This window comes from Drosophila albomicans, chromosome 2R (assembly GCF_009650485.2).
Source record: "Drosophila albomicans strain 15112-1751.03 chromosome 2R, ASM965048v2, whole genome shotgun sequence".
Taxonomy (NCBI): Eukaryota; Metazoa; Arthropoda; class Insecta; order Diptera; family Drosophilidae; genus Drosophila; species Drosophila albomicans.
This window is the reverse complement of record NC_047631.2, coordinates 34,295,208-34,310,517: the sequence shown is the minus strand read 5'-3', so window position 1 is coordinate 34,310,517 and position 15,310 is coordinate 34,295,208. Positions and strand designations below refer to the sequence as shown.

Below are 15,310 nucleotides of genomic sequence, written 5' to 3'. Positions count from 1 at the left end.
GTTGTACGATTGATTAAATGTAAACAATGTTAATAAATATTGTACGAATTACACTGTGCCGTGGATTCTAAAATATGTATTGTATATGTATAACAAATATGCGTGTGTGTGTGAGTGTGTGTACGTTTTGTTATGTATGTGTATGTGTGTGTGAGGTTTGAGGTTAGGTTCCGTTCCAGCCGCATCAGCGTTTAAAAAACAATTAACAATTTTACGGAACCAGTTTCCAGGGTTCAAGGAGAAGCGCGACATCCAAAGTGTGGTCTGGCAAGTTAAAACTAAAAACGAGATGCATATCTATATATCTACTATATATATGTATGTATATGTGAATGTGTGTGTGTTTTGTTTGTTTGTTTGTTTTTTTGTATGTATGCGTGATTGGTGTTGAGATACATTTTATCATAATCATCATCAAAATACATGATGCAAAAGTTTTTCTAGCAAATCAATCAAAGGACTCGATCTTCTTCTTCCTCTTCTTATTGATGTTATCTTTTCGTCCTTTGTGCTTTGCAGTGTTTTTTTGTTTTGTTGTGTTTAAGGTAATAATAATGTTGTTTAATTAGATCTTAAAAGGTATTGCAACAGGGCCAATTTCCAAATGCTAATATTAAATTTGAAATTCATTCAATAACTGAACAATTGTTAGTAGATAAAAATATATCTGATCCTTAGCAACTAAATGGGTTGGAAGAGTTGGGAATCGAAAGTGTTTCTTGTTGTTTCTTTTGAGAGTTGAGGGAAACTACCAACTAACCAAAAATGAATGGAGGACCGCAAGTCTTGCCTGGATTGCGGTCTTTAAAATTACATTAACGATATTAACGATATACGATATTGTATGGTATGGTAAAAGGTATAATAAATAACTATAAGTAGCATACATATGTTAGATGATTCGCTATATGAACTCTCTATATATTTTGTATTTAGGTTTTTGTTCTTTTCTTCTTCTCTCTTCTGTTCTCTTTAAGATTTAATCAAATGCATATGTCCATATATAATATATATTTAAACCCCACCCCGATCACCCGCGCTGATCATTATCAATCGGCATTCTTAATCTCGCTCAAACTGCGGCATGCTTCCATCTCCCTCTCGCGTTCCCTCTCTCGCTCTCTCTCCCGCTCACGCTGCTCCTCCTCGAGCTTGAGGACTTTGCTCTTAAGTCCGCACAGAATCTCTGCGGTGGCAATGTTCTTGATGGTGCTCAGATCGAGGTGTTGGCTGTGATTGTTGTTGTCATCGTTGTCGTGTTCCCCATTGCTGCTGTTGGTGTTGTTATTGTTGTTGTTGCTGTTGCCGTGCTCTGTTGTCTCTGCTCTTTCTCGCTCCCTTTCCCTCTCCCGCTCCCTCTCCCTTTCCTGCTCCATTTCCAGACTGCGATTGATCGCATTCAGCAACTTGTGCTTGCCCAGCGCCAAAGCCAAGCCAGCTCCCATTCCATTGTTGTTGTTGTTGTTATTGTTGTTGGGCGACTCTGGCTTGTTGTTGTTGTTGTTCGAGTCGGTTTCCATGTCCATGCCGTGATTGTTGTTGTTGTTGTCATCGTATTTACGCTCAAACGTCGCGAGATCCTTATCGTGTCCATTGTTAGTGTTATTGTTGTTGCTGCTGTTGTTGTGGGTTGCCTCTCCCGGAGACGCCTCCACTTCCAGCTCACGCTTCACCAGCTGTATGTCTGGCGGGGGCGTGGGCGTTTGTGGGCGTGCCCTGTTGCCATTCACCAAATTCAATGCCTCCTCATCATCATGATGATTGCTGTTGTTGCTGTTGTTATTGCTGCTGTTGTTGGTTGTCTTGTTGTTGCTGCTGTTGTTGTTGCTACTGTTGTTGCTGTTGTTGTTGGTCAGATGATGGTTCTCCACGAGGCGTATCTTGAAGTTGTTGTTGTGCGTGGCCGGCGGAGGCTGCGGCTCTGGAGTCCTCGGCACAATCGTCGTGATGGGTTCCATGATGTCCTGGCTGTGTCCGTAGTTGTGATTGTTGTTCAACGCATCGTCGTGTTGCTCCGTACTCGGATAACGCTCTCGCTCTCGCTCCCTGTCCATCTCCTTGAGGCGCTTCGCCTCCGTGTTGCCCAGCTCCGTGTTGTTGTAGTGCATCAGGATCTTCCGCTTGGCCAGATATTTGTGCTGCTTGCGTGCCGAATCGAGCATCTTCTTGCTGTTCGCCTGCAGAATGGCAAACGAGTTGCTCTCCGCATCCGACAGATTGCTGTTGTTGTTGCTGCTGTTACTGTAGTTGTTGTTGTTGGTGCTGTTGCTGTTGTTGTTGTTGTTGCGATTCAGATTCTTCATGAAGCTCTCGGCCAACGTGGCCTTCGACTTGATGTGCTCACGGAATCCAGCGTATCCCTGCCCCTGACCTCCTCCTGGACTGGCCAGGGACATGGGCGCAGGACCGTTAAGCGAGGATTGCTCCAGCGCAGAGGCCCCGTAGCCTCCAGCGTGTCCGCTGGTGATGTTCACGCTGTGAGTGCCTCTCTCATAACGGCACTCGGTGCCGTCGCTCTCTAGTGGCGAGCTAATGTCGCTGGCATCGCTGTCCAGGTTTTTCTGCCGAACAAAAGAACGAATTTTAGCAGGGTTTCATTTTTAATTAGTAAGAGAAAAATACTTCTTAACTGCCTAGTCTCGTTTTGCTTTTTGGTTCGAAACTTCGCTCACTTTAATGAATTATTGTGAACTACTTTGTTTTACTCTACTAAGTCTCTACTTAATTAAAATCTAAATAATCTAAAGAAAAACCTAATACGATTTAATTTATAAATATTTAAAAGGCAAGGTACTCAACAGCGTTACAAAGTGAATTTTGTTTTGCTTTTTGGTTCGAAACACAACTAATTTCAACTAAGCAAATTGGGTTCAAAGCTAAGCTGTCTTGAATTAGGTTTTTGGCTTCTAATGTTAAGCTTAATTTGATTTCGAATTGGAATGCGATGTCGAATTCAATTTAAAAATCAACTTCGTAATATAGAGAAGACCTCGTATTTACCTCTGTGTGTAGCCCCTTGATCTTCATGGCCTCGGCGACCTTGAGGAAGACGGGCAGATCCTCGTACTTGACGTTCACCTGGCCGCTGTACATGAAGTCGAGCAAGCCGGCCATGTGGCTGGCCTCGACATCGGCCATCAGCAGAATGGGATGACTCGAGGGGTTCTCCAGGAAGATCTGCTGGAAGTAGGGACTGCAGACGGACAGCACCTGAAAGAGAGACAAACAAAAAGGGAAGAGAAAAGAGGAAGAAGCATCTGCTGTTAGAGGAACTGTTCGGTGGGGTGCGCCATCAGTTTACCAGTTTGTGGGCCTTGAAGATCTTGCCGCCAGCCGCAATGGTCACGTCCACCATCTTCTCGTCCTTCTGCAGCGAGTGGAAGCCGCGGCACATGTTGCCGTGGAAGTTGTTCCACGACAGCAGATACTGATCGATGGTGTTGGGATCGGTGTAGGGCTGTTGCTGCTGATGCTGCTGGTGCTGGTGCTGCTTGTGCTGTAGTTGCTGATGCTGTGTGGCTGTGATGTGGATCTGTTGTGCGGTGGTTGGTGGCGAGCTGGGACGCGGCGTCGGCGGCTGATGTGGATGAGCGAGCTGATGATGATGTTGCTGTTGTTGCTCCCGCTCTCGCTCACGTTCTCGTTGCTGCTGCTGCTGTTGTTGCTGCTGCTGTTGCTGTTGCAGTTGCTGCTGCGCCTGTTGCTGCTGCTGCTGCAGCTGCTGTTGTAGATGCTGCTGTTGCTGCTGCAACAGATGCTGCTGCTGCTGCAGTGCATGCTGCAATCCCGGCGGCGTCGCCGACGACTGCAAGCGATGCGGATGCGGCGACAACGACGGCTGATGACCGAGGAAACGTTGCTGCTGTTGCTGTTGTTGCTGTTGCAGCTGATGTTGCTGCTGTGCCTGTTGCTGTGCCTGTTGCTGCTGCTGGCGTGCCTGCTGCTTGATCTTCACCATGTTCTCCTGTTGCTCCTGTCGCATCAGCTCCTGCTTGATCTTGTACTGTTGCATCGAGAGATCGTCGACGCTCTTCGACAGCTTCACCATATCGCTGTTGCTGTTGAATTTGCTGTTGTTGCCACCGCCGCTGTTGTTGCTGTTGCCCAGCATCGGCTTCAGATCGTACTTGTAATCCCCGCCACTCGCTCCACTCGCAGCTGCAGCCAGCTTCCTTTCCGCAGCAAGAGCTGCTCGCTCCTTCTGACGACGGATCAACTCATCGATCTCCATGTAGGCACCGCTGGTGGCGGCTGCGATGGCCGAGGCGATGATTGGATCGTCCTCGAAGACGCTGTCGTCGAGGGTCTCCTTCAGGGTCTTGGTGGAGGAGAAGAGCCGCAGCGAGGGATCGTTGACCTGGTCGCTGAAGTAGACATCCATCAGTGTGAAGAAAGGCCACTCGCGTCTCTTCGGCTCCTCGGACATTTTAATGGCCTTGTACTCCTGCAGGAGATTGTTCCATTTCTTGATGATCTTCGACAGCGGCAGCGGCACATTGAGTTCCCTTTCAACCACACTAAGAGGAGAGAGGGAGAGAAGAGGGAGAGTTGCAGTTAATCCCTCTCAAGAGAGTTCGAGTCTATTCGATCTACTTACGCCCAGGCATATTTCGAGGCGTTTCTTTTGCCCGTGAAGAGTGGCGAGAGTTCGGCCCGTAATCTGATCAATGATTTGACTTTTTCAGCTTCCCCTGAAAGTGAACAGAAATGAGAAATTAAACAATTGTTGCTCGTACACAATAATTATGCAATCGATGTTCATTTCGATGTGGATGTTGATGTTGATGGCGATTGCGCAACTTGAGGGATCGTTATAAGTAGATGCGAAGCACTCTCAAGTGGGCAGTCTTAAGGGGGGTAGAAGAGAGGGGGCAACATATGTAGCTTAGATATTTATTGACGGGGGGCATTCAACAGAAATTCGCTGCAAAATGTTAATCACTCGATTTAAATGATCTATCAAGAGGGGGGCATTGATCTGAGTGGCAGCAACTTTCCACCTGCGACTTGCCACTTGCCACATGCCACAAGTTGCAACTGCAAGTCAAGTTTAAGACCTCAAGCAGCAGCAATTGCGACTGCAATGTTTCAATGAACCCGTCACAGCAATTCGCAGCGCCTCGACCAAAATAATCATTGCAATTGGCTGCCACCAAAATCGATGGAGTTGCTGCTGCTGGTTGCTGCTGCTGGTTGCTGGTTGCTGCTGGTTAATTGCTATAACGAATCTAGCAACTTTTACCAGCTCAGACCAAAATCGAAACCGAAACCGAAGCCAAAACGCAAGATCAGCTCAGCTTAAATCGCATCTTGAATGGTTGCTGATGAGCAGCAGAGAAAGAGATAGCTTCAAAGAGACAGAGACAGCTAGTTAGCTAGTACATATGTATGTGCAATCAAGTATACGCCATGGGCAACGGCTTAAACTCAACTGGCGTCCATAATGACTGAAAACTATTCAACGTTGAAGAATTCATTAGCAGATTTCACTTTCGCTCATGACGACGCGACGTTCGCTTATTTCTTTTTTTGCCGTCTTTCTTTATTTATTTATTTACCGTAATTTCTACTCGCTCACTTTTTGCTGCCCCTTCTTCCCCCCACCACCACCAGCAACCGCTGAACACTTGAGTATGTGATGGGATTTTTGTCTGTCTTTCTTTGCTTCACTTCGCTTTGCTTTGGCTTTGGCCAAGAAGCCAAAGTCGATGCTGTGCGCCTGCTACTTCGTTCACTTTTTTTTCTGAGAGAAAATGACGCGAAGCCGGATCTAAAAAACTGCGGCGGCAGACAAAGGAGACACAGCCTGAGAGACACGAGACTCGAGACTCGAGACTTGAGACTGCATTCTAGCTGGGCCCACGAAAATGACTTTCTAAACTTGATTTCGATTATTTATTTTGTTGTACTCGTATATGAAACTGACAAACGAAATAACTTGAACACATTTTGTGGGTCAATGCAGTGTTGTGTGTGTGTGGCGTTTATTACCCACATAGATATGGCATCTATATAGTTAAGCATGGCAGGGCAAGGCCATGAAGTCGATATCGCTCGGTTGCATCTGCCATTTGATTCATTTCGCATCGCCAGCTATAACCTAGCCCAACCCCAAAAGAAATAAAATCAACCAAGAAAACACTTCATAAGCAAATAAATGATAAGCCAAAGATTCGCAACAGTCAAAACAACAGCAATCGCAGTGTAAAACAAGCTCAACCTTCTGCTCGTGACACGCTCCCAGAGGGGGGAGAGGGGAAAGGGTAGAGGGTAGAGGGGGAAGCGACAGCAGTTGAAGAAGTGGCTCAAATCGTTGCCTGGGGGAGCGACGCGTCAACACACATACACAAAAAAAGAGTTTCACTTTCTTTGCAACAAGTTTTGTGCGCCGTCGTCCCACAGTGCGTATGAGTGTGAGTGTGTGTCTTAGTATGTGTGTGTGTGTGTAGAGACACGCACTGTTGTAGAGTGGTCTTCTGGTTTCTACTTTCCGTTCGCGCCCTTTTATGTAACCCAAATCATCATCAGCAACCACAGCTACAGCCACAGCCACAGCATCAACTTCTCTGTCTTGGGTCTCGCGCAGACAAGCGAAAGAAGCAGAAACAACAACAAAGCTTCAACAACTCTTCAGCTACAGCGACGTGTACCGTTAGTTTCTCTTTTGACCTATATTTGACCAAAGACGCGTCGCTTCAGCTTTTATTGTTGTTGGTTCTTTGGCTGTCGCTATCTCGTTCTGCTTGGCAGCTTCGCTCTTTGCTCTCCGCTCTCCACTTCTCTCACTTCCGTTTGGAGCACTTTCGCAGCCAAAGAACCGGTTCTAGACCTTTGTTGGGAACTGCACACTCATCCATCCATCCATCCATCCATCCATCCATCCATCCATCCATCCATCCATCCATCGAAGCAGCAGCATTTGCATTTCTGCGGGAGAATCTTCAGCATTTTCTTCGAGCTGCTTTTCTTTTCGACATGGATTTCATGGTGCTTCCTTTCTTTTATGATAGAAGTCTATTCTTCTTCTTTCCCCACTGACTTCTCTGTTTATTTGTTTACTTGATTAAATGCGAAATTGTTAAGCGTGACGTTTCGCTTTTTCACAGTTTTCTTCTTTACTCTTCGATCTATTCTTCGCGTGAGAATCTGTAATTGGGTCAGGATTGAATTGTGAAGCTAGTTGACGTGCCCTACTCTCAATAATCACCGACGAAAGTGAATACCAAATGGATTAGCTGCGATTAGATTCTCTATCTTCAGTTGTCTTTCTTTCTTTCCATCGAAATATCGATTTATCTGTCGGTGAATCTATTTGCATTGTTATAGAGAATCTGTGAATTGACTCTGGATGACAATCTAGTATATTTAATTGATTTATGGTATATTTTGTACTCTGTGGTATAATATCAATATACCAAATAAAGACAATGGAATATTCTTAGTATTTTAAGTATATTTTGAATGTATTTTAAGTGTATTTGAAATGCAGCCTGTGGTATATTTTTAATATTTTCACGGTATATTAATTTGGTATATTTTGAAATTATTACCGTACTATTTTGCTTTTATTTGTAATCTATGGTATATTTTCCATAAAGCACTATATTAATATATCAATTATAAGCTATGGTATATTTTTAGTATTTTGCGGTATATTAATTTGGTATATTTTAAAATTATTACCGCACTGTTTTGCTTTTATTTAAAATGGGTAGCAGGTATTTCACAGCCGAGCACACCCGACTGTAGCTTTCTTGCTTTCTTTATGGTATATTTTGTACTCTTTGGTATATTTTCCATATAGCACTATATTAATATATCAATTATAACGAATGGTATATTTTTAGTATTGAGCGGTATATAAATTAGGTATATTTTGAAATAGGTACTGCACTGTTTTATTTTTAAAATGGGTAGCAGGTATCTCACAGTCAAGCACACCCGACTATAGCTTTCTTGCTTGTCTTCTATTTAACAAGATATTTCTAAGCTATCAAAGAGTTTGAAAATTTAACTGTCTAACTTTTGAGGAGGGGGAGGAGATTGAAGCAGCATATTTAATTAATATTCTGCTGCTTTATTTCTTTAACTATATTTTGTGATGTTTATCAAACAGCGTAAGGCATATTTGAAAGCATATATTAATTTACTTATTTAAATCATAAAACTAAAGTTGGTGTTGAAACGTAATCTAAACTCAACACGAAATATATTTGAATTCCTAATGCAATTTCTTTCTCATCTCTCATCTAACTGCTAATTTTATTTACCTCTTTATCATTGAATTCATCACCTATTTTAATGCAAAAAAATCTTCTTTATTGCTCATATTTCTTATATAAATCGCAACTATTCGATCTGTCATATTTCTACCAAACGTACAGCTGTAATTTATATCCTCCTCGCTGTCCCACTTTATTTTACATTATTTAGTTGTAGTATCAAGTATCTGTGAACGAACTCTGAGCATGAAATGATATGCTAGCAGCTCGAAAGTATCTTTTTTTTCTTTTTTTTTTTTGGGTTCCACAATCTCCTCTCGAGTGAAGCTGGCCCTGAATGCAATGTGAAACTCTGGCTGTTCGATTGCCATGATGGCAATGCCAAGGCGAATGCAAGAATTCGACTGCGTTGGCGCTGTTGTTGTTGCTGCTGCGTTTTGTGCAGTGACTGCAACAAAAAACCAGACTCCGAATGAAATACGAGACACTGATGCGGCTTTCCAACAACAACAGCAACAGAGTTGCAGTTTGTTTTCTACTCGAGCTGCATTTCTTTAGAGTTTTCTCCGCACCGAGCACAGAGCACTCACAATGCGCATACGCCCCGTTGGCGCTGTGCCGTGTAAGTCATCGACCAGCGCAAACAGTTAGCAGCAGCAACCAGCAACCAGCAACCATTTAATTCTCAGCTCTCAGCTTTTACTTTCTCCCAAATGATGCTGAAATGTATTTACCATAATCTAAAGCAGCAGGCAGCAACTCTCTTTTATCGTTTTTCTGTTGCTTTGGCGCATTTTCATTTTCATTTTTCCAGCCGAAAATTAGAAGAAAGGCAACAAGAGAGAGACAAAGAGCAGAGTCAAAAGTTGCTAATTAACTCGACGAGGGAATTTTCCACGCTGCCAGTGGCAAGTGACTCTTTTCTCTTTGCGATTTGTGATTTTCATGCCCCGCCAAGTTGAATGTACGCTAAGCGACTGTGGAAATTCCGTACTACTTATAAGCATGAACAATCATCATCATCATCATCAACATTCAACGATGATTGTTCACTGTTGTTGTTGTTGCTGTTGTTGCTGACGTTGTCAGAAGTAATTTAGGAAATATATTTCTACTTAATACATTTATCGTCTGGCTCTGATTTATGCGATCGCTCCTCGTCGCGCTTTGCTCAATTTCTCTAGTTTGTTTGGGAAATCTGCAGCTTTTCATGTTTTGCTGTGTAGAAGTGGAAACCTGCTTGCAACCAAAGTGGTTGCTGCTGCTGCTGTTGCTGCTGTTGGTGGTGGAAAATCGCCTGTTGCAATGCTCGTTAGGCGCTTTTGTCTGCCAGAAGGTTTATGAACTTTAAACAAAGATTTTCCTTCGTTTCTTTCTGCATTTTCGCCCGTTGCTTTTTTTCGAAAGTGCAACGCGGCGTATGAGCAACTTCTGCACCGGATAAGCTTGTTGTTTCTGCTGTTTGTGGTTGCTGTTGATGTTGTCGCTTTATATTTGCATTTTCTAATTGCTGCTTTGATTTATGATTTCAACGAAAGCGAATGGAAAACACTTTTCATTTCATTTTCTCTGTTGTGCGATATTCTTTGGGGTATTTTGCTGTACTCGTATTTATTTCTCTGTATTTATATAAAGCAATAATTTCGAGTGTGCTCGCATAATGCGTCAGCTAAGCTTAACTCAGCACACACACACACACACTTACACTCGCACACACAACTTTCACTTTGCGCTGTCAGAAGCAGCGTCAGCAGTAGAAACAACAAAGCACAAGTAAAGCTCTAACGTTCGTTAATGTAAATAGCGGTAAGAGCCACACGCACACACACTTACACACTTACACACACACTTACACACACACTCTCGCACACACTCACGCATTAGTTACGTGCCGTAGATGCGATCGTGTGGATACAGATACAGACAAAGGTTCAAATGACTTTGGCGCGTCTCGCGAAATTGCAAAACAAAAAAATGTGTTTGGAGCGGGGGGAAAAAAATTAAAAACCAAATCATTCATTAAAGATATTGTAGATAGCTTTATGTGTGTGTGTGTGTGTGTGTGTGTGAGTGTTTGTGCTTTCAAGACTGCAAAAAAACAGACAACAAGCAAAACGAAGTCCAATCAAATTGTGGCATCTTACATAAAGAGTTAACCTTCGCCAAACGAAAGCCAAAAATCATATTTTGTTTTCAGCTGCTGGCAAATGATTTTTCTAGCTTGTCTTTGATTTTTTTTTTTGCATGCGCAATTACCCACTTGGCTGTCAGCTTTTTAAATTCGAATAATTATTTCGAAATTACTGCAAATATTGAACGCGATCGCGATGTCATCAATAGCAAAAGGCATAATTAGGATATATTGGGTATATAGATATAGTACTACATTCAAAATATACTAACAATATACCAAAGACCGAATTTGGTATATTTGATAAGTATACTTCAAAGTATCCTAACAATATACCATAGGCCACAATAGATATAGTACTACATTAAAAATATACCATAGGCCAGATCTGGTATTTTGGTTTAGTACGTTAAAAATATACTAACAACTCAAAAAATATACCATATTATTCTATAATACCACATTCAAAATATACTAACAATATACCATGGACCACATTTGGTATATTTGATATAGTACTACATTCAAAGTATACTAACACATTTGATATAGTACTACATTAAAAATATACCATAGTTCACATTTGGTATATTGGTTTAGTACATTCAAAATATACTAACAACACTAAATTATACCATATTATTCATCTGGTATTTTTGTTATAGTACCTCATTTAAAATATACTAAAAATATACCAAATGCCACATTCGGTATATTGATACAGTACTATATTCAAAGTATACTAACAATATACCATAGGCCACATTTGATATTTTCGATACATTGAAAATATAATAAAAATATGCCACATGTCATATTTGGTATATTGATATGGTATATACTATAGAGTACAACATATACCAGATCCATTTGAAAAAGGCAACACTGTTCGGTATCACTTTTAAAATATACTAAAAACATACCATATTCTATATTTGGTATATTTTATATACTGCTATCATCAAAATATACGTATATTCCCAAGAAGTGAGTGGAAACGGAGGGAAACATCGCTGAAATTGAGGTGAACCTAAAGTGAAAGTTCTAATAAGCGAGCGAGTGCTCAGTACTCAAACTTCGCTTTGCGAAGCAGCGATGCGGGCAAAAAACCACCACAAAAAGTGAAGAAGGTGAATGAAGATGGGGAGAGAGAAGGGGGGAGAGTCTACTGTTGTGGTAGTCCATCAAAGAAAGGCGAACGAAATGCGATAGATTAAGCATTTCTTTTGTATCTCTCGAATACAAAAGAGTTAAAGTAATTGATGCGCTGATTGCTTTTAGATTTGAGTAAATTACTTTGTGGAATATTCCCCAAAAGAAAAAAAGAAAAAGAAACCAAAACCAAAGCGAAGAATTCATAAGCATTGCATAAGAGTATTTTCGAGTAATTTATGTGCACTCTTTTGGAGCAGGAAGCGAATGAGCTTCGCTTGGCAGAAATATGCGAAACTCACGCAAGTTAGAAATCGAAATATTTAAGACTTGAGTTGCAATTCTATTTGCTGGGAGGGAAGCGCAGGCTAAATTTCTCTTTTGTGCGCCTAATGACGACGCTTTTATTGGATGCGACAGCGCGTTACTTGGCCAACATTTTGGAGGCAAACGACAAAGCGACAAAGCGACAGAAACAAGAAAACAAGCGAAGCTCAAGCGCAGGTTGCATAATCGCATTCAAAACGAAAATAGAAAACAGAAAAAACACAAAACAGCAACAACTCTGAATATATATATTGATGTATTGATGTATGGATGTATGTAATTTGTAGCGGTTTATCAAGCAAACGGTATTATTGAGCAACCTCCACTCGAATCAGCTCGCATCGACTCCAACACTTTTAAACTATTTTCTTGTTATGCACTTCAAAAAATAAGACGCGTGATACACTCACACATAGTTTTTTAGTTTTTTTTTTTATTTTTTGGCAACAGTTTTGTGAGTTGGCCAACAGAAAACCCGATGAGTCATTCTAAATAATTGCGCGTGCAAAAGTGGCAGCAATAACAATATTTATCGAGCTAAATATCAATGCATAGAAATCAAAATCAAATTCGAATTCGAATCGAAATCGAAACCAGAAATCGATACAACGAATATTGCGCATACGCCGTGCATTCCAGAGAGATCCACACGCGTCGTCGCCCAGGAGCTGTTGCAATCGAGCAACAAGTTGGGACATTGAACTCGAAAAAGCGACGCCAAAGCAACAGCAGCAGCAGCAAAATATTTGTAAACAAAACTCGATTATGCAAGAGCTTAATTATAATGGAAATGGAAATGCCAAAGCGACAGCAAGTCAGGCCAGGCAACAACAACAACAACAACAACAAAACAAAAGTAATCAAAGCAAAGCGAAGGCTACGCAATGCGAGAATCCACCTTGGATTCAGACTCCGACTCCGACTTGAGGCCAACATGAAAAAAAGACAAAAAATGGGTCAGGACTAAGCCAAGAGATTGGGCCAGCGAAACAAGTTTTGAACGAAGGAAACATAAATCGTGCAAGTCGCAAGGGTCTTGAAACTTGGAAGAAAATGCGCAAGCCAAAGAAATGAAAAAGAAAAGAAACAGAAATGTAATGAAAGAAAGAAAGAAAAAAAATCAAGCAACAACTTTCACCTATTAATATTCGAGTCGTAGCAACGGCAGAAGCCAACAGCGAGCAGCGAAACAGAAACAGAAAGAGATAGCTAGATAGCTAGAGAAAGAGAAAGAGAGACGCGTAGAAGCAGAAGAAACGTTCGCTTGGCTTGGCGCAGTTGATGGCGATGCTCAAGAGGGGCAACAACGTTTGCTCGCTGTTGGGTGAGCTGCAGCTGAGATCGAGTTGAAGACTGAGATGCGATCTCTACTTTCTACTACAGAATGCAACTGCACACTCAGATATTCAGATATCAAGTATGCGCCCCATTGTACTTACAGCAATATCTGGTCGAGTATTGACAGTTTGCGTTGACTGTCGGTGCCATAATCTCGTTGGCAGCCATATCCAATTGTGATGTATGTTTGTTGAGTTAATGCTCCTTGCTTTTGCTTTTTGTTATCCTTGCTTTCAATTTGTGATTTGTAATCCAATGTTATGGGAATGCACACACACTTGCACACTTACACTTGAAATTGTTTGAAATTGTATTATTGATAGTTTCTCTTTGCTTTGCTTATTGGGTTTATTTTTTGGTCTGCCTGGTTTCCATGGTCAGATATTTGGCATTCAAGAGGCCGCTCAAGAGGCCCCGAAACGAAAAACTTAAATCAGAAATCTTTGTAGCTAAAGCCGCATGAAATAAACACTTTCACTTTTGCTTGTCGCTTGATATGCAGAGAACACAAAACAGTCTCTCTCTCTCTCTTTCGCTCACTCTCTCCCTCTCTCTCTCGCTCGCTCGCACACACGCTTGTGGCTTGTGTAAATAACGCTTTAGAGCTTGCGGAGTGAAAATCAAATTCAAATTCCAGGCGCACTAAAGTCAAGAGGATTCAACATTTTGCTGCTCATCTTTTATCACTTTATCACTTTTATTATTCTTGGTTTTCTTTTATAGAATTGGCAATGTCTCAATTCAACACACACACACTTTGCAGTAAAAGAGTTCTTCTGTTTTCTGTTTTCTGTTTAGTTTAGTTTAGTTTTGCTCAGTTCTTGCGCGCGACCGTTTGAACGTAACGTCTGCCTCGAACAACTGTGGACGTCTGTGCGGCAGCGCGCAGTGAAACCAGCGCTTATCCTCAAAGATCGCTAAGAAATTTCATGTCATTCCATTTTGTTTCGCTTCGATGTTGCTGCTGCGGCGACGCTTTCGCTTAACCAACACACACATACAGACTTACACACCTTTCGCATTCACTCTTGGAGTTGGTTCTGTTACCATTTCCATTTCTTTCTCTTTCGCTCTCACACACTCACTCAGACGCACACACTCACAGCTACGACACTCACACTCTTATAGCAAGCAGCTTTGCGCTCGCTCACGAAGTTTGGTTCTTCGTTGAAGTCTTTTGTTTTGGTCTGCAGTTTGGCTTCGCCATGTGCTCTTGCTCTTCGTCGTGTGCTTTCGCCTTGGGAGACACACACACACACACTCACACACGTACACACACACTTGCTGGTGCTTAATTATTTACAGTTTATGGCTGTTTCGTTTCCACAACGTTTCAAATGGACTTTTATAACTTTAACTTTCTTCAGTTGGCGCAGCGAATGCCGTTTGTCGACTGCCTTCTAAGCATTGCTTTTGTTGTTGTTGTTGCTGTTGTTGTGTGCATTTCGTTTCGTTTCTTTTCTTTGCTTATCTCTCATTTCTCATTTCACGTTTTCTGTTTCTATTTCTGTTTGCTGTTGCTATTGCTGTTTCATCTTTCTTACGCTGTCGCCGCGTTGCTTGGCTGCAAATTACAACTTTCGTCTATTTTCGTCAAGATTTTTTTTTAATTATATAATTTAAAGTTTTTTCTTTTTTCTTTTGTATATTGTATTTTTTTCTGCGTCTGTGGGCTTTTGTTTCGCTGTAAGTTGTGCAAAAGTAATTTAGCTGCCATTGTTGCTTCGGTTTTACTTTTATTTGCATAAAGCAAAGCTCATGGCTAATTACGCATAAGAAGAGTGAAATTTCCAATGGATTCTTAATTATAATTTAATTGCCAAGCAGCCCAGCGATCTGCTGATATATCTTTGTATCTTTTGTAGTTTGTGCTGCAGTTACATTTGGTCAAGTCTTCAACTCTTCTTCTGGATCTTCTTCTGTGACTGCAGTTTGCGCAGCGAGCGTTTCAAGATCGGGTTCCGTCTCCATCCAAGTTGTGAACAGAGACAAAGACGAAGACGAAGAGGGAGTTTTAAACTCAGACTCTGTTTAAAGTATCTCAATGTTTAGGCTCTTTTTGTGTGTTGTGTTGGCTCTGCACTTACAGTTGCTTCTTTTGTCGTTTGTGTTCGGTTGGCGAAGAAAACTTTCTAATGTA

The 15,310-nt window shown here is 41.7% G+C and overlaps 1 protein-coding gene across 1 annotated transcript; it reads right to left on the bottom strand.

Moving 5' to 3' along the window:
• Positions 1-474: 474 nt before the first annotated feature.
• LOC117576349 (probable basic-leucine zipper transcription factor Q) lies at positions 475-13,470 on the bottom strand. Its single transcript, XM_034261034.2, has 5 exons — positions 13,272-13,470; positions 4,598-4,691; positions 3,302-4,517; positions 3,001-3,210; positions 475-2,561 (listed from the first exon to the last, which is right to left on the bottom strand). The coding sequence occupies exons 1-5, from the start codon at positions 13,336-13,338 to the stop codon at positions 1,050-1,052; spliced, it is 3,099 nt and encodes a 1,032-aa protein (XP_034116925.1). The 5' UTR covers positions 13,339-13,470; the 3' UTR covers positions 475-1,049.
• Between the last annotated feature and the right edge of the window lie 1,840 nt (positions 13,471-15,310).